Source organism: Coregonus clupeaformis, chromosome 13, assembly GCF_020615455.1.
Source record: "Coregonus clupeaformis isolate EN_2021a chromosome 13, ASM2061545v1, whole genome shotgun sequence".
In the NCBI taxonomy this organism is placed as follows: Eukaryota; Metazoa; Chordata; class Actinopteri; order Salmoniformes; family Salmonidae; genus Coregonus; species Coregonus clupeaformis.
In genome coordinates, this window is record NC_059204.1 from 36,647,381 (window position 1) to 36,672,428 (window position 25,048).

The 25,048-nt window shown below is 40.9% G+C and overlaps 1 protein-coding gene across 13 annotated transcripts in view; it reads right to left on the reverse strand.

The window, feature by feature from the left end:
- Nucleotides 1-443: 443 nt before the first annotated feature.
- The window catches only part of LOC121579916 (RNA-binding protein Musashi homolog 2), a 322,000-nt gene continuing 297,395 nt past the window's right edge, over nucleotides 444-25,048 (reverse strand). For 5 of the 13 annotated variants that reach the window (XM_041894901.2, XM_041894898.2, XM_041894904.2 and 2 more), the window contains 3 exons: nucleotides 15,076-15,255; nucleotides 10,120-10,274; nucleotides 444-5,383 (listed from right to left, as the gene is read on the reverse strand). In XM_041894901.2, the coding sequence (XP_041750835.1) occupies nucleotides 5,339-5,383; nucleotides 10,120-10,274; nucleotides 15,076-15,255 (380 nt within the window). In that variant the 3' untranslated portion in view covers nucleotides 444-5,338. Of the gene's footprint in view, nucleotides 5,384-6,506; nucleotides 6,578-10,119; nucleotides 10,275-15,075; nucleotides 15,256-25,048 lie in introns of all 13 variants that reach the window. The other 8 variants (XM_041894902.2, XM_041894900.2, XM_041894896.2 and 5 more) reach the window with 4 other exon arrangements.

A 25,048-nucleotide genomic window follows, 5' to 3' on the forward strand; every position in this document is an offset into this window, starting at 1 on the left:
ATAATTGTTTGAGTGGGGTACAGAGATGAGAGTGCAACTTATTATGTGACTTGTTAAACAAATGTTTACTCCTGAACTTATTTAGGTTTGCCATAAGAAAGGGGTTGAATAGTTATTGACTCAAGAAATTTCAGCTTTTAATTTTTAATGAATTTTTCCACTTTGACATTATGGGGTATTGTGTGTAGGCCAGTGTAAAAAAAACAACAATCTAAATTTAATAAATTTTAAATTCAGGCTGTAACACAACAAAATGTGGAACAAGTCGAGGGGTGTGACTACTTTCTGAAGGGACTGTACATGATTGTACCATTTGGTGCTCATAATACCTTAAATGCTGCATTTAATGAGTGTTGAAATTATTTAAATATAGAGACCATCAAATTTAATAGGATGAATAATACAATCTTATTACAACAGTTAAGCAAAGAAACAAGGAATAAAACAGTTCATTGTATTTTATTTTATTTTCCAGACAGACACATCGATTTCTGGACCACAGTAGAGGATGGAAACCTTTCACAATTTTTTTTTTCATCATTATTATTATTTGAAAATACAAATATAAAATTATACTTTCCACATCTGAGATGTGAGAGACCCCCATCCATTTTAGTTTATTTTACAACAGGGCTTGAGCAAGCCATACAAGAAGACCTGAAAGATGCTTTCAGACGTCAGTCAGTTCTGTTAGTCTCTCGCCGTAAAAAGTCTGTTAACGTTAAAAAATGGGCAAGTGTTAGAAATGGGCAAGGCAAATCAGGAGCAGACAGCAAATCTGTGAGGAGAGCTCAGTGGATGGCTGCTCCTCCACTCTGGAAAACAGTGGATGTTACGTGGAAGGACAATAGCCTCAATATGCTGTGTAGTCATAGACTGCCCACTTTTCCTCATACATTACTACAGATTGGAATAGCAGCCGTGCACTCCGATCCACACACGTTAAGAGTATCCAAAAGAAACCAGAGGATGGCTCACTCATTGCTACAGTAATCTGTAATGTATCACCTATGCCAGACCACTGAACAAGGTCCAGTTAGAATTTTGTAGACAATGCAATGCCAAAACAGCACACTAGCTCACCATAACGTTGACTGTTTTGACAGCGAGTGATGAAAACAGTGTTGGCTACTATGTTATACAGACCTATGGGAGATAGGGTTTTGCTGTGTCTAGAATACAGAAGGCTCTCTATTGTCATCTAGTCAAACATGTTCACGTGAAGGATATACAGGGCAGACACGTGTACACATAACAGAACATGTATGTACTGTATGTACACAGACTAATGAACACGGGTGATTCATGGATGATGGGATGAAATGATTGGCCATTGCCTAGCACTTGCCTCAAAATTCAAGTTTAAATGGATACGGTAGTACACTCCAAATATCAACACCTTCCAGGCCATTTTTTTTCCTTTCAGATTTTTTCTTAAACCAACATGTAATTTTTTTCTCAATGGATTTGCTATTCTAGTAAGATGTGTAACATTCATTAGCTGTAAACTGCTGTCAATGAAAAATAAAATGACAGCAACAGAGCCATGCTACCTTAAAGTCCAAGCTACGGGATCAAATCAAAATCATATTTGAACACAGATCAAAGGGGAATGAGCTATTTAATTGGATAACCAGCCTTTACTTTAATCAAAGGAGGAGAACTATAGAACAAGAACCTCAAGGCATTGCAATTGTATCATGAGTACTGTATAGCTTATTTATTCAATCCAACTGCTACAGATCTGTATGTAGGGCCTGGACTGCTGATGTTCATCCTGCCAATTCCACACACATTTCATTTCTTTGTGAACATGTTATGGACAGTAAATATATGAATGAATCCAATATTTACTTTATTATCAACTCCTATGTTAGTCTTATTAAATTCACCTACAATATTTGACTTTCTCTGTCCTCCAATTAACTAAATCATTTACAAAAGGCTCCCAGGCCGAAATATCTATCTAGAAGTGCTGCTTATTATTATAAGTGAGAAAATGCATGAATATCTAAGCTTACATGCACTTCCCCACCTGTAAATGATATTTTTTAAACTTGACATTGTCCTCCCCCTTGCTATACACATTACAGTTTTACTAACCAACTGAACTACTGTATGAAGACATTCAACAACAGGTGAACTAAATGAAGATAATCTTCAGGGGTAACTCCAGTTTATGCCGTGTTGCCCACCTTCACAAGTTAAGAAACAGTCATTAGGATGATTAATTCTATGTAATCTTTGCTTCAAGTATGTAATGGCATCAAATGACCCCTCTAGAAGGTAGATTACCTAAAATGATTTGCAACCGTTGTGAAGTACTGAGCACATCTGTCTAGATCTGTGAGAGCAACATTAACAGACAACATATACAAGCCTGACTTTGATTAGAATAAAGCGCTGATATTCACAAAATTGATGTTTTTGGAGTGAAACAAAAGGCAGAGACGTTTAAAAAACAGAGTGGTATCCAAAAATAGCAGAGCCATATAGGCATCTGGGATATTTTCAAAGTGTACAAACATTAAAAGATATTACAGTTTATTATTATTAGTAGTGGTATTATAATTATTGTTATCATCATTAATATGTTAAAACGTTCTAAAAAATACGATTTCTTTCCGCACAATCTTTTTCTTAATTATAGCTTGTGTCCCTCTTAGAAAGTAATAAAAAAACAAGTTTTGCATATCTAGCATTAGCATTTAAGGTAGTATGGCACACCCCTTTTAAAACATTCAAGGGTGGGGAATATCCAAATAATGCCTTGTTTAAAATGTCATCTTACAGCAATTTGTTTCTCTATAGTTCTTCTGTGAGAGCTTTGGTTAGTTGAAACCATTTGAGATTGGTAAAACACAATAAAAAGGAAAAAAGACCTACATGAAACAAATGACATGGAACTTCTATTAAAATAACTGTCTGCAAATGTATGTCAAACCTTTGATAATAAGAGCAAGTTCTATCCTTACTGGTCATAAATCCACTAATAACTACAAGTATTATCACATAACATCTACAACTAATAATGTGTGACAGAGAAAGGAGGCAGAGGAAAAAGCCAGAGAAAGGGAGTACAACAAAGAAGAGCATAGACCACTACACTGGTATCAAAGACAGCACTCTGTTACAAGTTAATTGTTGATTTTCTTTTTCTTTTTTTCATACTATTGAAATGCATGGATGATCAACAAAATATTGTATGTGGTGACAGGGAATGGAAAGAGAGAAATCGATGGATGCACAGTACATTTTAATATAATATTACAATTATTAATAGTAACCACAAAAATATCAATAAAACCCCCTGATTCAAATTGAAATCAGTGAAGCATTTTTTTTTGGAACATTACACCGGTTCTCTTCTGTTTTCTCATTTAAATTATTACTTGATCATATCTCCACATCATTCAAAAGCATCCAGCATTTTCCTTCACCTGGTGGTTCTGAACAAAAGAGCTACTGAAATTAAACATCAGGTGAAATGAAATATCAAATACATTTGCAGCAGGAAAAGTACATCAGAATATACACCACTCATTCCATAATCATGTTTACAAATCTTACTGCACTTTAAAGCATGTCATTAAATGTCTCTCTATATTCAAGCAAAACCTGTCCCTACACATACTGCATAAGAAATGTGCGCACCAAGCTATGATTAGCAGGATGAATCATTTATTCAGTGTCTTCTGGCACGATCTCAATATTTTAGATTAAAGTTGATTTACACCATACAATGAAATCCAAAGACATGACCACAAAACATTGGTAGTAATTAATCAGTTAATTGCGATTTGCCAATCTGTTTATTCACCTCTGTGTATGCCTATTCTAGAGGAGCAACATCCAACAATCCTTCATAATTCACCCCAAAGACACAACCATTTTAAATAGCCAACATATACATGTGCAAATAGGAAATGGCCTGTTCTTTCTTTACTGCTCACAGTGCAATGATTTATTATTTTTTCCATTCAATGTTTTAATCTATTTGCCACTAAAATAAATTAAACCTGTCAACGATTCCAAGGTATAACTCACAGGACTGAGGTATGGTATCAAAATGTTTGCCTTCCTAATTCATTGAAAAGACAACTGATGTAGAGAACAAGCATTATACTGGCTCTACAACAAAGAGTCCAGATACTGCGTCCCAAACTTAAGAGGAACAAGCAGGAGGAAACAAACAACAACAAACCACAAACAAGTTGAGTTTTTCTCTCAGGAGTATAAAAGTGTCAGGATGCGCAGAGCACTGTAAAATGCTTAGGCTCGAGTTCTATTCTTCAACACTAAATACAGTGTGCTTTGGATTAAATTCACTCTTTTTGAAATAATATTGATATTTTAAATAACAGTTGGTTAGACAAAAGATACCAATACTGTGCACTGAACTCACCTTTTGTAAATTTGCTGGTATGACACTTGTAAAGTTATTCAGCTTGAGTATTTACAGAGCAAGCCAATCAGTGTTCAAATATATTCTGTCCGACACTAGGGTAGTCACTGTCTCCGAGCAGTAAAGGATAATTGTATTTGTTTAGAGCTTTTTTTCTATTCACACGCTATTACATTTATTTGACACACCATCACAAAAATATGCTATCCTCTCATCAAGTTGGTTATGCAATGACTGGAATAATATTTACAGTTACATTTATTTTTCTTAAATCTTGAATTCACAATGTATTTATATGAAATTGTTTATAGTATACATGTTTTTTTCTAAACAACAAAAACAACACTTATAAAAAAGGACCATAAAAATATTGGAGTCCTCTTTGTATTGCCCAAAAATAGGTAATTATGGTTAACAATGAGACATTAAAAACAGCTACTAAGATGTATTAGTTAGTTACGCTCGAATATTTAATTTGAAATGTAATTGATGTTTTTTTCCACTTTGGATTTATTTTGTGTGTAAAAAGACACCTGAAGCTCTGATCTTTTTTGTTTAAATTATTGGTACCAAAGGTGTAGGCATGACTTGCGAACATTCTCAACTATGACCCCCGAAGAGAGAAGCAAAATCCATTTACATGAGTACACTAGAAGACAAAATCAAAAAATGACAAATAATTAAGACGAAACTAAAATGCCTCTCTCTAAAGCTAATCAAACAACTAATAAAAGGAAAAAAAGTTAATGAAATCAACATGAAACATCAGACCAAACCAGGTTGTCAGGTTACGGGTTTGGATTATGGTACAGCAGTTAATTTTTTTCTGAGATGATTTTAACTCCTTTTTTTTGTGGTTCCACCTCCTCTCATTTCTGCTGGGTGATGCTGTAGTGCTTGAAGTTAGATGACATCACCTATACACAGAGCTAATTAGAAGCTTCGGCCTGTCTTCCCTGGACCACCAGATAGACTCTGCTGAGGAACACAGGTACAGTGGAACAATTAGAAGCATGTACATTTCAATAGAACAAAACATGACCACCTAAGCTTCACCATAACCTAGCATACTAACAAAACGAGAATCTTAAACATAACATTGTTTGCTACTATACTATGTGTGTGAGGCAATGAGACACATCATCATAGGCGTAATAGCAATGAAAAACAGACATGCACACAACCACAGGAGACTACAAATGCATTCTACTATAGTGGAGTCACCACAAGCACAGCTATGAGGAGGAACTAATTCTCCCAGAATTCCAGTTTACACAAACTGCATCTATTACTGTTGCTTTCTCTTGCCTCATACACTTTGAACACCATCAGAGTTAACAAAGGCTAATTTAGTGTGTTTACATTCTATTCATTTAGCAGACACTCTTATCCAGAGCAACTAGGGTTAAGTGCCTTGCTCAAGGACACATTGACAGATGTTTCACCTAGTCAGCTCGGGGATTCAAACCAGCGTCTTTTCGGTTACTGGCCCAATGCGCTTAACCGCTAGGCTACCTGCTGCCCTGCTGTATTCAATTATATTAATAACTGGAACATTGGCTATTATCTTCAGATGAGTCCCTGACCAACAGCGTCAACCATAGACAATAGGCATTACACAGACTTTGACATGTCATGGGCTTTATTTGACACATTGACTTGACTTTAAGTGAATGGAGAATAAACCCAATCTTCTGCCATGAATGCAAACCAGAGAAGGCAACAGTACAGAGTCAATTTAACCAAGAATATCATTATTGTTATTCTATTGATGTAGGCCTATAGGATTAGTGAAAAATATACAGTAAATCAGGGAGGACAAGTTCCACAACAAAAGGTTCATCATTTTGTTTTGTAAAAGCATGCAATTTTATTAATTTGCCATTTGCGCACACATTTAGCTTATTAGATTTAATAAAAAAGCTTGTGTTTCTGTATCTGTACAAGTCTGTAGGATGGTGATGTGAAATATAGGTTTCCTGTATGCATTTTTACAGAAGAAAGGAAAGGTGGAATTGGAGTTGACGTAACAAAGTAATGAGGTAAATCTAAAGAAACAGATGGGTAAAGACTGCTGAACAATATAAATGGAATATAATACCTCCAATGAGATGGCAACCAACCACCTGTTCAATGGTATCCATTTGTAAAAGCTGTCGCAATCAACGGGCCCTAAAAGTGTACAGTTAGTACCTTTGTCAGTATGCATTTCAAGGAAAAAAAAGAGTGAGTACATTGTATCCATTTTGTTCCGCTAGCATGAATGGGTATTCTCTGTTCCTGTTCATCATTTTGATCACTAGAGCAATAGATAATCTAATAAATCACATCTGTTTTTTATTCTCTTAGGGGGAAGAAACTGTACCTTGAGCATTTTACAGATTTCAGTGTGCTCTTTCTTACTCAGTGAGGGTGTTTATACTGTTATTAATTGATCTTTAAAACTACAGGAGGTCAATTACACATGGTGATGGAATGTTCACATCTTCTAAATTATTCAGTTAATTCTAATGATCAGATGGAACAGAGCTGGAATTAAGTAAAAAGGTACAGAGATGATTGAATGATAATATATTAAATTAATCATTAGGACAATAGAGACAAAACAGAAGGAAAGCTTGAGAAGAGTGCGAATAGAGGCAAATTCAAGCACAATGTGTTTTGAAGAGAAGATTTAAACAATCCCTCAACACATAGTTGCCATCATGGCCAACTACTGCATACCTAAGGACCTGTGAGGGACATAAGATTTCACTTTTTACATACATATACTCATTCATGCCAACATAAACAATATTAATTAATTCATGCAAAATCTCTTATGCTGATCAACCTGTTCTGCACACTCTGCCCATGGTGATCTACTGTATGTTATTCTGCATAATGCCAATCACCCACATTGTCTGTACCCTATAAGTGAACTGGGACACTGACACAGTATTCTTAGAGGGCAGAAAGAACAGAACGCCAATTAGTATTTTCTTTTAAACTGAGCCGGTTATCTAGCTTCTCATCTGTCTATTGTGTCTGTAACAAACTAAGGACGTATCGATTTATAGATACGCTTCAATGAAACATGCTAAAAATATCTAAAATGTTCAATAGCCATTCATTTTTTTTTGTCATCTTGTTCAATTCAAATCGAAGGGACAAAGGAGGCAAAGAGCCCAGTCCATTATTGTTTATGTAAGGGATAATCAACGAGGGGCTATGTGTTCTATGGAAAATAATGAACGACGTAGGTGTGTTCCACAACGCACTAGCATAGAGCCTCGAGTTGATTTTCCACTAGAAATGTGTTCAATTTCCACTAAAGTAGCTAGCAATTTTACTAGATATCTAAAGTAGTTGCTGTGGTAACCAAACAAACATACTTGCTGGTTTAGCTAACCAAACCATCAGTCCTAGCTTGCTATTATGAATTCAACAATACCAATAATGTTTTCAATTCAACTTTTGCTTTAAAAAGCAGCTCAAACAAAACATGTACGAATGAACTATAGCCATTCAATTCTACCGTGCAAATATACCGTGCGTTTAGGGAAATAATGCACGCTCTAGAATGTCATTCAAGCCAATAATAAACGAGTATTCAACAATGCCAAGGTATAAGACAGTAATAACTGTTCTGGCATTGACATCATCGTCTGACTTCTCTCTAGTCAGTGCTATAACACCAAACTGGGAGATCTTGTGGCAAGTCAAAGTGACTGAAGTCATCCATTAGGTTGTAACATGTCAAGTTCCACCATGTGATAACTTTGGCTGCATGTAACACAGAAAATAATTAAAAGGTGCACTTTAGTTCTGAGTCATTTCCCTTCTTAATGTTGTGGATAGAGACATAATCTGCCTGTGCACTGGAGGTGAGAAGGCTGCCACGGCGCTTCACTGGTTCATTGGACTTTGTTCGATTCATTGAGTCATTTTTAAAGTGGATTAGAATGAATGGAATTTAGTACAACTGAAGTAGAAATTTAAAAACACATTTTGACAGCCCTTGTGGGAAACCTACAACCAAACCTTGATTTTATTTTGTAAAGAAGTATAGCTGCATCAAATGTATATCTCTCTTCACATAATATTGTTATTGAAAAATGTACAAATGGGTGGCCTTATTCTGACTAGTGTTCAGACGGAAAATATGTAAATCTCCCCAACAACAGCTTGATCCCATGTGAAATAGGGATCCAAATGAATTCAGAAGCCTGTCCATCTGTATCTGGGTCAGCTAGACTATGGATACAAAGGTTAAAACAAAAGAAGAGAAAACAATGGGTGCAAGCAGGCTATTTTAAAAGCCAAGGAGATCACATGGTCTCCTGCCCATGTCTACTGCTGTAATCCAATCTAACAGTGTTTTTATAGAATTTTCTGCAATTAATCTTGTTCAATGTAAACATTACACAGGTGCACCTTGTGCTGGGGACAATAAAAGGCCACTCTAAAATGTGCAGTTTTGTCACACGACACAATGCCACAGATATCTCAAGTTTTGAGGGAGCGTGCAATTGGCATGCTGACTGCAGGAATGTCCAACAGAGTTGTTGCCAGAGAATTGAATGTTCATTTCTCTACCATTATGTCATTTTAGAGAATTTGGCAGTACGTCCAACCGGCCTCAACCGCAGACCACGTGTAACCATGCCAGCCCAGGACCTCCACATCCGGCTTCTTCATCTGAGGAGTATTTCTGTCTGTAATAAAGCCCTTTTGTGGGGAAAAACTCATTCTGATTGGCTGGGCCTGGCTCCCCAGTGGGTGGGCTTATGCCCACCCATGGCTGTGCCCCTACCCAGTCATGTGAAATCGATAAATTAGGGCCTAAAGAATTTAAATTGACTGATTTCCTTCTATGAACTGTAACTCAGTAAAATCTTTGAAATTGTTGCTTGTTGCGTTTTATAATTTTGTTCAGTATACTTCTGACATTTCCACTCTCTGTATGACACGTGTAAACTAGGAGACACTAACAAGCTAGTGACATGTTGAACAAGTTCAGTGTTTAAAGAGGCAGGTGACTGGCAGAGAGGGATATGAACACGGGAGAATGCAGAAACTTTGCCGGTGCAAAGAGACCGGCCAGTAATAAGATTTAACATTGAGCAAACTAAATGGTTTGATAGTGAGTGAACTTCAGTCCTTCAGCAAATTCTAAAACAAGCATGTTCTTTCTTCCTAAATTGAGACCAACAAAGATTAAACCAATCAGACATGGTACCCCTGACAACCAATAAGGCAAGCTGCAAAAAGCCAATTAAATAAATGTTTCTGCAACGTGGTGCTTTTGTTGGGATATCATGTGTGTTTCACTTGCTTGATAAAATGACATTAAACTTGGGCAATTTGCTCACTCCCTCTCATTACATTCTCTTCGTCAATTGTTTTATGCATTGTTTTATTTACATAAAAGTATATTGTTGACAGGATATCACACCAGCCCTGTGATCCTCACCATCTGATTGGTTCAGTCAAGTCTCATTAGATATTTTTATAAGTTTGATTTTGCACAACAAGTGATGCACCTGGAGTGTAGTTAGTGGTGAAAACAGTCCCAGGTAGAGAGGGAGTTGCGCAGTGAAACTATCATGGGCAGTGTTCATTGCCTGCTGCTTTCTTGTAACACTAACACATATATGTATAAGGACAGCAGTCTAATGGGCTAGACAGACCGAAAGGATGGTCAGTGAACAGAGAATGTGTACTGTACTCACTGCGATGCTGTGGCCAAAGCCAGAGCCAGGCTGGGGGCTAGCAGCACTGATGTAGTTGCCCACATTGGAGTCCTGGCCTCCAGGGCCGTACAGGTCGGCTACAGGCCCAGGGCTGTTGGCACCAGGGAAGCCTCCAGGCCGAGGTGGGTTTCCCCCTGCACAGAGAGCACAGCAGGGGCGCAACAGTTCAGTTACACCATGGTGCACCATAGAGCACAGATGAGAACTTACATGCAGCTAGTTCATTCTTCCACAATATATACATTCATATCTAAGAATACATTACTGGATTCATACGTTTGGCAAGAGGTATATTAATCAATACTATAATTAAACAGAGCACACACATTAGTGAGTAATTAGAAATGCCATTTGAGGCCTGTTTGCATGTAAATCGCATTAATTTTGTTGGGGATTGACAAAATAAATGTTGCATTCTTGAGGAGGCAAGAGCAATGTAAAAGATGAATCCAGTGTGATATTCTTGAGATATCTACATGCTAGGTATACTATAAAGTGATAACACTCAACCATGCACACTAGAAACCATAAGCAGACCACCAGAGATACTTGGACCATGCTAGTAAGGTTGCAGCTTAAAAGATTTTGTTATGTATGTTGTGGACAAGTGTTTGTTAATTTATTATAATTGTCAAGAGGTACCCTATAGTTAAGGGGACAGCTTAGTTGCTTTGGATTCTATACTCATGTAGGTATGAAACCAGTTGATGTTTTTTGATTTGCCTACACATCTAACCTGATTGGACAAAACATTCCAATGTATATAGACACTTTTTATTTAATTGAATCTTGACTATCTACAGTATACATCTATTCCATGGTCATTTGGCCTGGCCATTTCCTGATTTCAGGATTTCAGTAAACGGCAGAAAGAGTTCTGATTATGTTTGTTAAAAATCCTACTCCAGCAAGAAAGCAATGTCCAAGTGTTCTACAGACAGAGGAGGCATAAACCTTGGGAAATATAACAACATAAAAGCTTGCCCTGAGTTTATCCACAGGTACACAATGTGGAGATGTAAAAGAACCGCTCTGTGTGACCTCCGACCTATGCCCTGTGGCTAGGAGCGAGTCAGACTAATAAAAAGGCCTTTTGAAAACCAAGACGCCCAGCGATGGCCAATAACACTGGCTATATAAAACTAAGCCAGAGGGAGAGAATGCATAGTGATGTCTTAAAACCGTATAACAGCTACACCACTTCAATATCCTCCGCTGTCAGATTCACATAACCCTCCATCTCACCCCTATTGAGAAACACGCCATGAAAATAAATGCAGAAATTAAATTAAAAAGAAAGAGGGAGGGAGGGAAATAACCCTCTACAGAGCTCTGAGGCTCTTGACTGTGGCATATCTCCTTCACTAGGAGCTGTGGTGCTTGTATAAAAATGGACAGTTGCTCTTTTACAGTAGGCTATGTCTGAAGTTTCTATTATAAATATATACACAATGCTAGATTTGAGCTCATGAGGCTAATGAGATCTGTACTGTACAGTGATGCCTTGCATAGCACTTCAAAAACAAGCTTTAGATGCTACTGAACATGCAAAACACGCACACACCCTTATCAGATGCAATAGTCCTTCAGAAGTTGTGACATCACTTTCCAAACTTTGTTGTGTTAATTCATCTATACTAACTCTGAGAAGCACACAACCCCTCCTACAGAGGGTTTCTTCCTAAATGTAAAATGAGAACCTGTCCCAGAGCATAGAGATCTAATGAGGGTGACACTGCTGCTTAACTGCAGGCCCTTTCCCATGGCTGGCCTCACTTCTCTTATCTGTACAGAACAGCCCCTAATAGGCTTGCTTATTAAGCAATTACTGCTATTTTCAGTTTAAACGGTAATCCAAATTTCTTATAATCGGTGGATTCTATTGAACTGTGCACAGCATCCCCTCTTCATATGAAACAGGATTCATGCTTTTCATTAAACCCTGGGGCTACACAGGTTCAGCCATTAAGTTTAACAGCAAAACATGAGTTACACTTATTGGGGCTGACTGGTGGCTTAGCGGGCCAGCCTTTGATTACACAGCATCTTTTAAGACACAGGTGACTCATCTGTCACGCACCAACTCCACTCGCTGAGTTCTTATTCATGTCACTTTGTACTTCGTTTCTGCTGTGACAAAATGTTTGTTTGGACAGGGGAGCAAGGTGCTGACGCAAATTTATTTCTATGCCTTCCCTGATTTTCTTATTTTCAGCAACAATAAAAAAAGGAAAGGCAGTAAAGGAAGGGTCAACAAAAGGTCAAACCAGGTGAAGCTCGAATGTGTCTGTGTGAGACTGGGGTGGGTAGATATGAACTATTATGCTCAAGTATCTGAGCAATGACAACGTGTTTATCCACTAGTTTTCTATTGCTGTTTTAAGTCCTGGAGAACACAAAATTGGGTTTTGCTGTAATCGGGTCTTTAATAACTGAAGCAGTTTGTATACTGTATCTTATTAAGATCACTTTATTGGTCAATTGCACACAAGGTTCAACCAAAATTTGACTTCCGCTTTTAACTCAACCCCTCCGAAAGATGCACATACTGTACATACACATACACGTTTTGGAGAGGTGTGGGGGGCCGCAACACTGGGCGCGCAGGGCACAACAACAGGCAATGGCATCTACGATTTAATACCAGCAACCCTCCAGTTGCCAGCTCACTTCCCGACAGATCTTTCCCGTCAAACCCGAATTGGCAACCCTTCAGTTACTGGCTCGCCTCTCTAACCGTTAGGCTACCTGCCGCCCTGTTGAGGCAGTTTAGGTGGTTTACAATGAACATTTGGAGGAGGTTTACAATTAGACTGGCGGTTGCAATTCCCTCATTTCCTTGTGGCTGTGAGTCTGTCTCAGTGGAGAACCAGAGCTCATCTTCGCCAACTGTACCCATAGGGCATAATTAGAAGCCAGGAGGAGCCGTTCACAATGGTCCTTTACTACCTGAGGAGGGCCACAAAACACTTCCTTCTCTACAGCCAAGCGCAGACAAAATAAAATAGACGACACACTATACAATCCCCACATCAAAAGTGGTGCTTTTCAGCACTTTGGTCTTTGGATGTAGACCTATATGCACAATGCTGTAGGTGTCCTAGCAAAGCTGTTTGTTCTCCCCCTCTTCTCTACAGCTGTGTGTAATCAGAGCCCACTCATCACCACTCTGTGGATAAATGGAGGAAGTGGTTGCGGGCCTGCAGTCCTGCCATCCTCCTGTGAAGCCCTAGGACAGACAGACAGAGGAGTGCTCAGACCTGCAGGGATCCATCCATCCCAATGAGTCAGGCAGGCAGGCAAATCTCCACCCAGACTGGGCCGGCCTCCAAACCAGGAGATCTGTGTAATCTTCGCTGTTAAGCATGGGGACTAAAGATGTCCTTTCCTGTCCACTGCCAAAGCCAATGAGGCAGTACTAGTGAGGAGTACAGGGACGGACTGCAGGGGGCCTCAACACTTGCCGCTGCCTGCTGGTCACCACTCCTCCACTGGTGCAATGGAATAGGACTCTACAGAGCAGTGACAGCGCCATCATTCTGTCTGGATGGGTCATCATCATCATCAGACATCAGACATCATTACTGTCTCTAGTCTACATGGCCACTTCATCTGAAGACAAGGATAGGATCTGGTCAGGAAGAGCAACACACCAGTATCCAAACTCACTTTATGCAGTCTAGCATACTTTCAGGAATGTCATGTATTTCATTGTGAATAACATTATTTGAGGATTTCAGCTGTGCACATACTGTATATGGAGGATGACTGGTAAACGGAGTGATACAACAAGAACCCTGACATTGAAGGGCTCCAACACTATCTACTGTGGATCAGATCAACACCACCAAATCACATCTACAGCTCTCTGCCTGACATCCCCTGAGCTGGGGTCAGAAACAAACACTTCTCACAACCTTTTCCTCTCAACACTTACTGCTCAAAATATGAGATTACATTTACTGAAATGACATCTCTTGTCAGTTTTATCAGGAACAAACCTATGACCAAACAAATAGCGCATGCTGACCCTGCAAGTTTAGAATGAGGGTAATGAATTTAAATGAAATTATCATAGCTACGTATTATCTGTAGAGGAAATGGCATAGAATCACAAATGCTTTCCATTGAGTTATAAGATGCGAAACATACAGTTTTCACTATGTAAAGAATACAACCTTGGGAAAGACAAATCAAATTATAAGCGCTTCTGCAAAAAGCAAACACTATCATACTGAAACATACCACTGTTTTAGTGTAATGGTTAAATTATGCATATGACTGTACTAGGATGTAATGTTACTATAATGTATACACAAATCATGCCTACTGATTGATTGCCTAGTTGTTCACAGAATGATAATGGAGGTGATCATGCTTTCACCACAGGTCCTTCCATTTTCCATCACTCAATCGTTTACAATATACTCTCACTGACTCACTGGCTAACCCTTTCACTCTCTCATCCAGTCAGTCTCTATCATTCAAATGTAGAAATCCAAAAGGTTCAAATGTCCATGTGGATTGAGACATGACAAGTAAATGTGAGCTTTCTCACAGAGGACATTGTAGTACATTTCGCTACAAACGCAATAACATCTGCTAAACACGTGTATGTGACAAATAACATTTGATTTAGTCCAGTCCCCTGCCTCCCATGCTCTGTTACATGCGTATGGAGGAAAACATACATGTCCTCCCCTAGGTGCAAGCAGGGACATGGAATAAACCTCACAAATAAACATAAAAAGGTACATTGAAAATCAAAAAGGAGGAAAAAACATGCAATGCATTGCTGGCGAAACGTTCATCCTTTTCACGTTTCTTTTTTTCCTCATCGACAAAGAAAATGCATAGATCATCTGTATGGAGGAAACATCATGAATCAAACTGAACAGTCCAGAAGGTGGAAGAGAGAGACGCGCACATACAAACCTGGGCTCTTAAACTGATCCGGGCTGTGCAGGTGCTGGAGGGGGGAGTTGCAGGCGGAGGTGGCATGCTCACTGTGCAGCATCTGAGCCGCCTGGGGCCCCAGGGAGCCATAGTCCGCAAAGGAGCAGGGTGCCCCCCTCTGGTCACTGGGCGCAGAGTAAAACCCGTAATCGGGAAAGCCTGAGAGGTACAGTATAGGGTGGGGGAGGGGAGGGGAAGGGACTTTTGGTTTCATTGTTTCACAATAGTCAATGTTGTCCAGACTCTTTAGCATGGCATGGTTGGTGTGTGACATTATGACGGGTTCATTTAGCTGAGATACATGGCGTCCTCTCCCTGCTGTCTCTCCCCAGCAGAACCTGCTGCCAGTCTGAGTGTCTGAGGTGTAGGAGTCTGTCGGCACCAGGGTAACGCATCATCCCTCTATAGGGAACCCAACACATTTCAATGGCTGACTGTCTAAGATTATAGGATGCTTGACTGGCTATCAACAATCATAAGACAAACAGTGAAGTAGCAGACTGGCTGTCTCTGAATCCTAGACATGAATCAATCTAACCTGATTCCCTCACATTGCCTTGCAATTGAGAGACAGGGATGATATTGGAGAATTATTTTTAAAAAGGTCAATAAAGCTTTATTTGATGACTACAATGCTTACTGGACATACCTGAAGGAAACTCTCATCATTCAACGGGAGGAAAATGTAGAATGCTCACAAATCAATAATTAATTTCATGCCTCTGGTTTTGAACCACTACAACTACATATTGAGGTCTATGCATGTGACATTTTTCCTTGTTTGATAACAAAGAGACACATTCATGCTTATTGACCATTAAATATAAGGCAAGACTCCAAAACACTCCACACTTAAGCTTGGGCTATTCCAACATACCCCTCTTTCAACACAGATGGAGGATTATCAACGCTTCAGAAATTGTCATTCAGCAATAAAACATGCTGACATTTATTGCTTGTCCTCTTAATCTGAGACAAGCTGCTCTTATAAAGAGAACCATTAATGGCAAATGTTGCATCGCGCACCTCTTCAATATGGGGAGTTAATCCACTCAAGGAAAAACTGAGATTGGCGTCAGCGGCTCTTTTCCTGGCGGGTCTCCCCACTGTGTGTTTGTTTATTTGGGTCTCCAGCTGAAGAGGCGATCAAAGCCGTGTCACACCTAGACCGCCATAATGAGCTTGTCAGCAGCTGCCAAATGAAATCCAAACACCAGGCGTGCTCCTCAACCGGCGCTTTAGGGCCCCCTGGTTTCACCGCGCTACGTGGGCTCCATGCCCACTCCTCAAATGATGGGCTCCTAAAATGGCAGGCTTCCCACATTGCTTCCCACTTCCAGTCATGTAAACCGTGAGACATGGAAGTCAGCTCCATAAGGCAATAATCCCCTTTACATCTCTCTTAAGCAATTGCCATGGAAAATCGATCGGTCTTTATCAATGAGGAAAACATTATTACTAAGAACTCAGATTAGGGCGACATTAATGGGACGATAAAGGAATGAATGCATAAATGGGTCGACGCAGGAACGCAAGAAGAATGTCTGAATGATAAAAATGTACTTTCACCTAAAGTCTTCCCAAACAAGTCAAGAAATTAGAGAATGTTAAGTACCTGCTATGACTCCAGTGGTCAGACAGAGCTGTCTCCTCTCAGTGTGATACAGAGAGGATATGAAAGGACATGAGACCAAGAGACAGGTGCTGAGTCACCAGTGATCTGCCATCAACCCACAGTCCTCAGTCTGTCTCTGTATCTCAGTCCTGGAGGCTGCTGTCTGTCTGTCTATGCCTTTATCTTACACGTGTGGCCATTCTGCACGTGTTCCACCATCATTAAACCCAGCTGCGTCTTCTCTGTACCCTACGTCATCACCGTGCCACTAACCACAGAGCCTGTCCTCCCAGGCAGGGGCGGTCACTCACACACACAGCAATGACCTGGGTGACACTCCCTCTGCAGCACGGGATGAGGACTCTGTGAGGAGGATGGGCCAGGTTGAATTATGGACGAGGGCATTTCAGAGGGTCACTACTTTTTTCTCTCTAAAGAATATGCTCTCTTCCGGGAGCGGAGAAGAGGGATAAGGGAGCAAATTTCCTGAGCGTTCCACTTCCTTATCTTCACCCCCCCATCCCTCCTTTTTTCTGCCTGTGCTATGGAAAGCTGCCTTGAGGTGACATTCACAGAAATATGCATCCAGACAGCTTTAATCGTAAGGAGACCAAGAAGAGAAAAACTAGGGACACTTGTGTTTAATCTGTTTGTAACATCCACGCTAATAGCTGGCCGTCCTTGAGTTTCCGAGGTGGTTTTTCCATGCTCATCTCTAATTAGACAAGCTTCCTCTGCTTCCTCTCCTCTTCCTAATTAGATCTTTAACAACAAACAAGCGGCGACCTTTACAAAGGCCTTGCCACAATCTCCCCTATTAGTTAAACGGCTGAGAGGCCCTGGGCTGAGGGAGGGGAGGGAGGGGAGAGGGGGAGGGAGGCCCTGCTTTGTCCCTTTACAAAGGCCATGCCACATCCTCATGGTACTGGCTGCCAGGCCCCCGACAATGGCAGCTTCCTGTTGCAATCTGCATAATTCCGCCAATTCCATGATAGCGGGAACGACAGGACACAAAGACGACATCAACACACACAACAAATACACATGGCGGCTTTGTTTGCGCTGACACGGACAATTAGCCCTCAGCTGCCGGCAAGGTCTTATCTAATAAAGCCAGGCAAAATTAATTTTATTGTTCAGGTAGATTGCTTCTAATGATAGTGCCATCAGTGGGACAGCAAATGAATAAAATGAGGCTGAAAATGCTTCCTTCTATGGATCAAAGACTGAAAAGCACACATCTGGGAGAGGCCGAATAGCTTGATTATCTTCCCCAACTAATTTGATTTTCAGAGCATACAAATGTTTTAAGCAACTTTCACTTGGGTGAAGGTGAGAAACAGAATGAGAGTGAAGAAAAGTCTCTGAACATCAAAGAAATAATGGCTTTCCTGGGATCCACCTAAACAGACAAGCTGTTAGAGACTAATTCTACAATTTCTCTACATACACTAGCACATTGATGTTGGTGGATGGAGGGGGCTTGTATATGTGTGTATGCATACAATGTGTGTAGTTTATGTGAATCCCACTGGTGCTTTGGAATATAGCTCATTATACATTGCTCTACTGTATTTTTATATTAAAGAACATCTGGTCCAATCAATGGAACTATCACAAATGAATAATAATAAACCAGCATGGAATATCATATGACACAAAGACTTTTCCTTAGAATAGAACACAATACTCTCTGAGCTCTTTAACATGCAAGGAGCATCCACATTATCACCTAGAACATTTCTCTGTTTTTGGTCTGTAGATAACAAATGCATTGTGCCTATCAGTACTCACCAGGGCAGAACATAAAACATAACATTCTGATTGAGGTAACCGAGGACAGAAACGGTGCCATAAAACAATGCTTTGCAGACAGCCGCAGCACTGAAAGTCCTTCTACAATAACAGTCTGTGACTATTCAACTGAGGAGGACACTTTGTGCTCCAGTGTAAGATGTCCTCCCTTGCTCTTTCATGGTAAAATTAAGGTGGATGCTCAGACTGCCTCAGATGTGCACTTGCACACTATACTGAGGAGTTTTAACTGGACATGTAGTCTGTGGAAGGAACACGCACACACTCTTACAGACATGCACACATGCACACACCAACATATCTTTATCTCTGTAGTGTGATGGGGCAGTAGGCTGAAGTAGGTCCCCACAGCTGCAGCAGTATCACTGATCTGTTATGAGACAAACCCATTATTAATATTCAAACCATCTAACCGGAACAATGGCCCCTTCTTTGGACTTAATTTTTTCCCCCTTCTGGTCTAATTGGATGTAATTACTCATCTACAAAACAAATGAGCAGGTTGAGGTTGCCTTGGAGATCAGATCAGAAGGCCCAGCAGTGCGAATCATTTGCCGATCTCCATTTATACTGATAATGATCCCCCCCTCCTCTCTCTAGCTCGCTCACTCTCTCTCTCTCGCTCTCTATCTCGCTCTCTCCCTTTGCCCACTGGCCAGAGACTGCTGGGGTGGGGGTGGACAGCTCTCATCGGCCAGCTAAAAGCTCCACAGTTCTCTCATAGCATACTGCCATCACGAGGGTGGCTTTCTTCAAGTGGATAATGCTCCTCTCTCATTTCCACTTTGCCAGATGACTGCCTCTAAGGAAGGATTCTAAACCACTGCCTTGAAAGTATTGCTACTCTGCTCCTCTCTTTGAAAAAACAGACAAAGAACCCTATCGTGTTTGTGGTAAAATACAGGGCATATTCCCCTCCACTTTAGAGAGAGGACAAGGTGTTTAAGAGTGCACCAGTGTTCGCTAACAAAAGTCTGTGATTATCCTGACACTGAGGCTTCAATTCCCCAAAATACACACACACATACTCAAACACATATTAATACACAAACACCCATGCATGCACACACTGTCACACACACACACACACACACACACAGGCACACAGTCACAGACACACACACACATACACACACACACACATAGTCACAGGCACACACACACACCTAGAGTGACGTTTGCTCCCAATCATCCCTCTCTCCCCTGCCCCCTCTCAATTCCCTGGTGGCCATCCGCACACATCACTCTGTGGAGGATGTCAATAAACCTGTCATACGGCTTCCCAAATTAGCTTTGAATTTCACAGCGACTGTAATTAGCTACTCCATTTCCACCTATGCCATTTTAAAAAGGATAAAAAAACAGCCGCTCTCTGCGCTGCCGAGAGTAGCTTTCACTTTCCATTTGAAATAGCATTTTCTGACTGAATGGGTGACTAATTAACAGCACTAGACCCCCTTATCAAAGAGCGCCGACATTTCATAAATAATACATATTTAATGTCTTGTCATTTTGTGCTCAGAAAGGCTTGGCTAATGAATTTTAACAGATTTATTTAGGCATTTACTACCCCATAACCAGGCCTTTTATTCTTCTTTTAGGCTTTCATTCTTTCTCTCTTTCTTCCTCTCTCAATCCTTTTTTAAACACTGATAGCTTCCAGAAGTGCCTCACAGGAAAAGAACAGTTTTAAAAGAACAGAAAAGAGAATGTTCTCTGACAGTAAATCACAGGTGTCTAACCAGCCGTGTGACAATGTGATGCGTGACGTAGGATATTTTCCCTCCTGCAGGTGTGTCAGGTCTATGGAACACAACAACAGAACACTATGGAACACTAGAACAGTTCTGATCCTGTCCTTCTAACAACACAACGTACAACCATTTGACAAGAGTTTTGATTAGTGTTTATGAGTGACATGATTTATAAGGTATAGCTATTCGTGTCGATGCAAAGTCTTTAAATGAGTTCATGCAAAAGTTTTTCCAACTTCTACTAGAAACCAAAGTGATTGTGGCCATGACTCCAGCCTGAAGCCCATTGGAGAGGCACAGCATGGACCAACCCCCATGGCATTCTCTCCTGTGACCCCTGAGCATCTGCCAGACACAGCTGTGTGAGCCACTGCACTCTGGGACAGGAGCAGGGGAGAGGGGGACTGGAACACCTCCCCCACATGTGACATCTTCTCTCTGGGCCACAGTTAAACCGGGGTAAACCACTGTCACATGGATTGGTTTGGCATGCTCGTACCCAGGACATGTGATGCTCTTCTGGGCTCGTCGCTGAGCTAAGCGGAGCAGCATCTGGGACAAACGAATGGACCTGAGCACCCATGGGGCCCGGGGATCCAGATTAATTTAGCCCGGCGAACGCAGCCAATCCTAGACTCCTCTGGGGCACTTCCAAGGATCACAGAGCTTGTTGGGAGGAAATGGATAACGATCTCAGATAATGTGGCAAAATGTGCCAAATTATTTCCCTCTCCAAGCAAGCTGTGGGTTCATCAGTGGAAAACAAAACAGCCAGGGTTCAGTGGAGGAGAATACTGAAATCTACATCTACATGAGAACCTCTTGTTTCTCTCTAAGGCAGAATAGAACCATTGGATAACTGTTTCCCAGGGGATATAAATCAGATGGTATAAATGATCAAACCAAACATAAATTAATAAATGGTACGTTATCTATGTCAATGATGTCATTATAGATTTATGTCAACATGTTGCAGAATGTACATTTTGTATGTTGAAAACAACACATCCCTTGTTCCAAAAGCAGGGATATTTTTAATATTATTTCACTGTTTAAATCCCTCTGTGGGGACATGTTGCACTGCCAAATGCTGTTTAATAGCACAATTATTTGGGCATAGAAATATTACTACCAAATTATACTGTGCTCTGTGCAGTGGGAAATGTCACATTAAAGCATGGCCTCAGTGTTTCCCAAGTCTCTGAGGTCACTGGGAGCACTGAGGGTAAAGACGGAATTGATTGGCCATAGAAAAGGCCCTGTGAGATGTACTTATTACAGAAATAATAATGGACGGAACTGAAGCCACGTTAACCTTCAGCACAATGCACTTATTGTGTATCAAGGGACTGTTGGCCAGGAGAACTGGACATGTAAGAAGCCTCTTCAGCTGACGAGACTGATCCGCTCCCAATGAGTTAGCATCTTACTGACATCCACTAACTCACAGGGGAGGGAGGATGGGACAGAGGAGAAGAAAAAATGGGGAGAGGGAAAGGTATAGAGACAGAGAGAGATACAGAGGGAGAGGGAGGATGAGAAAGAGAGATGGGGTGCAGAGGGCAGTGAAGAAAATGAGAGAGAGCAAGGCACAGAGAGAGAGAATCAAAGGTAAAGAGGTAGAGTACGCAAAACATTAAGAAGAAAGAAGATAGAAGATCAAAAGAACATTCTCTGCCCTAATCAGCTCGGCAGCAGAAATTCCATGGCGATCGATGCAGCTCTGCAGGTTTACAGGCAGCGGCACGGAGGCCTTGAGAAGAGAAGAGGCCATCTCATCTCCAAGACTCTGAAACATCCCACTCATTTCCGCTTCACATAATAAGAGCTCATTCCTCTGGAGGGAGCTGAAAGGGTCTGAATGAGAGACTGAGAGCGGGCAGAAATATCTCTGTTGAGTGGGATGGAGGGGACGGAGGAGGAGAGATCAGAGGGGAAGGAGGGGGCGGGCAACAAATGGTCTAAACCACTGGCTGACATGACAATCACACAGCTCGACGGACGGACGGACGGACGGACGTACGTGGACTCAGATTGAGTGAGGCAGGCACGTTGACCAGTCCAAGAGGGAGAGGACAGACTGGCCTCCTGTGGAGAAGGGCCCTGGGTGAGGGGGCAATGGAACGCAGACCGTGGGGGAAAGCGCAAAAACGCTGTCATTGGCGGCCATTCCAAAAATCTAATCTAACAAAGTGGATATTCATCAAATCCGTCATCATTTATGTGATGTTGTAACAGGCCCACAATGTGGTTACTAGAATCTGATTTGGATATATTTGGCTGTTTTCGGTGCATGAATGTCTGCTAACTGTTAACTCCCGTTCTTATAAGCTGGTAGCATACACTGTAACGGAAAACGAATTTATACTGTAATTTTGGCTATTATTTACATTTTTACTCATTTAGCAGACACTCTTATCCAGAGCGACTTACAGTTAGTGAGTGCATACATCGTTTTTTTTTGTTAGTTTTTTTCATACTGGCCCCCCGTGGGAATCGAACCCACAACCCTGGTGTTGCAAGCGCCATGCTCTACCAACTGAGCTACACGTGAAAGCATTATACTGCAGCATACTGTAATTGATGGTGCATTTTGGGAAAATGTTGTGGGCGGGGAAGGAATTGCTGTATTTAAAATGGTACTGTAATTCCACCCTACAGAATACAGTACTGTACCGTATTTTTGGAGTGCCAAAAACCCTAGTGGGTGCATGGAATTGTTGTTTCTGTCTCATTAACATATTTTGAGGCGTGCCTTGTATGAGGCTATATTTGTTCCACCCATTAGTGTGAGTGCTGTACCAATTTAACTTATAATGCCCCATCAATTTAAAATGTACAGGGGATAGACTGGAATGGCAGCAAGTATTTTGCTCTGTCTTTTTTGCCCTGTAGTTGCTGCCAGTTTGGAAGCCTTTGTTAAGGCCTCTAGAAGTGCAAGTGATCTAAAACACCAAATATTAATTGATATGATGTAATCTTCAAACACATTACCTAGCAGCCAACCTGCTTGCACCAATGCCATGTAATTACGGTAAAATACTGTGAAATCTCCACCCAATGAATTTCATTCATTCATTACGATTACGGTAGCATTTACTTTTTAAATAATAATAGTAATATAATAATATGCCATTTAGCAGACGCTTTCATCCAAAGCGACTTAGTCATGTGTGCATACATTTTTACATATGGGTGGTCCCGGGGATGGAACCCACTACCCTGGCGTTACAAGCGCCATGCTCTACCAATTGAGCTACAGAGGACCACTTTTACAGTCCAATAAGTCAATTATTCGGTATTGCACTGTGTGTCATTACACAGTACTTGCTTTACTGTATTTAGATTACAGTAGGTGTACTGCAATATGAAATACAGTAACTTACTTGCCACTTTGCTGCCTGTAAGTTATTGTCAAATTCAACCCCTTACAGTTTAGCTAGCGATATAGAAATTGGTGGTGGTAGTTGAAGCCATTTTTAAGTGTAATGCAGTTGATTGGTGATGACATGAACATGTGTTGGGGTTGACATCCATACAAGCATTATACTCCGATTTCTACCTCAACATAGTGTAAAATACACATATAAACAATAGACTAAATGTAGCCTAATTTTGATGGGTGGCAATGAGGAGATTCTGAATTTCGCCATGGAAATGCACGGCGTTTCTGTTGTTTTGGTCAAATTCCATTTCTTTACCGCTGTCACGACTTCCGTCGAGGCTGCCCCCCCTCCTGGTTCGGGCAGGCTTCGGCGTTCGTCGTCACCGGAGTACTAGCTACTGCCGATCCCATTCTCACTCCACTTGTCATGTCTTGTCAATCACACACACCTGGTGCTCATTCCCCTATTTAGTATGTGTATAAGTGTTCCCTCTGTTCCCCTTATCTTTGTGAGTGATTGTTTGTTGTGAGAGCGTGTAGCTTGGTTGAGCTACTATTCCTAATGTTTATGCCAAGGTGGATGTTTTCCCTTGTATAGTTTTGTTTGATTTATGTCAACGGAATAAACTCTGGACTTCGGTATTTTACCTCCTGCGCCTGACTCCTTCTTTCACACCTCGTCACAACCGCATGTAGCTATGCTGCCGCTCAATGTCACGCCCTGATCGAGAGAAATCTTGTTGGTTTGGTCATGGTGTGAGTTTCTGTTGAATTCTATGTTATTGTATTTCTAGGTTGTAGATCTAGTTTGAGATTTCTATGTTTGGCCGGGTGTGATTCCCAATCAGAGGCAGCTGTCGCTCCTTGTCTCTGATTGGGGATCATACTTAAGTAACCTGGTTGCCTACCTTAGTTGTGGGATCTTGTTTGTGTTCCTGTTAGGCATGTTGTGAGTATAGCCCATAGGACAACTTGCTTTTGTTGTTTTGTCAAGTGTTTATCTTCATTAATAAATATGTACGCATACCACGCTGAACCTTGGTCTGACCCGTCTCTCAACGATCGTGACACTCAAAGGCATCTGTAGCATGCTACAGAGTTTGTCTTTAGTATGTTACAGTAGCCCTCTCTGTAAGGCAGAGTTATAGGGCTGTGGAAATCTGCCTTTGAATACTGTTAGCAAAACTCCTCCAAGGTTGAAAGCAGTATAAGGTCCAAAGTGATGACGAGGCAATCTAAAAGATAGCACTCTGATGGGTGATCTCCCACTGTTGGAGGATCACAGAGGAGATCTAGTGATCTAGATCTCACTGTAATGGGTGATCCCATTGTTTGAGCCCAATAAGGTCAGGTCAGAGTGCCCCAGACTTTGACTTACTGATC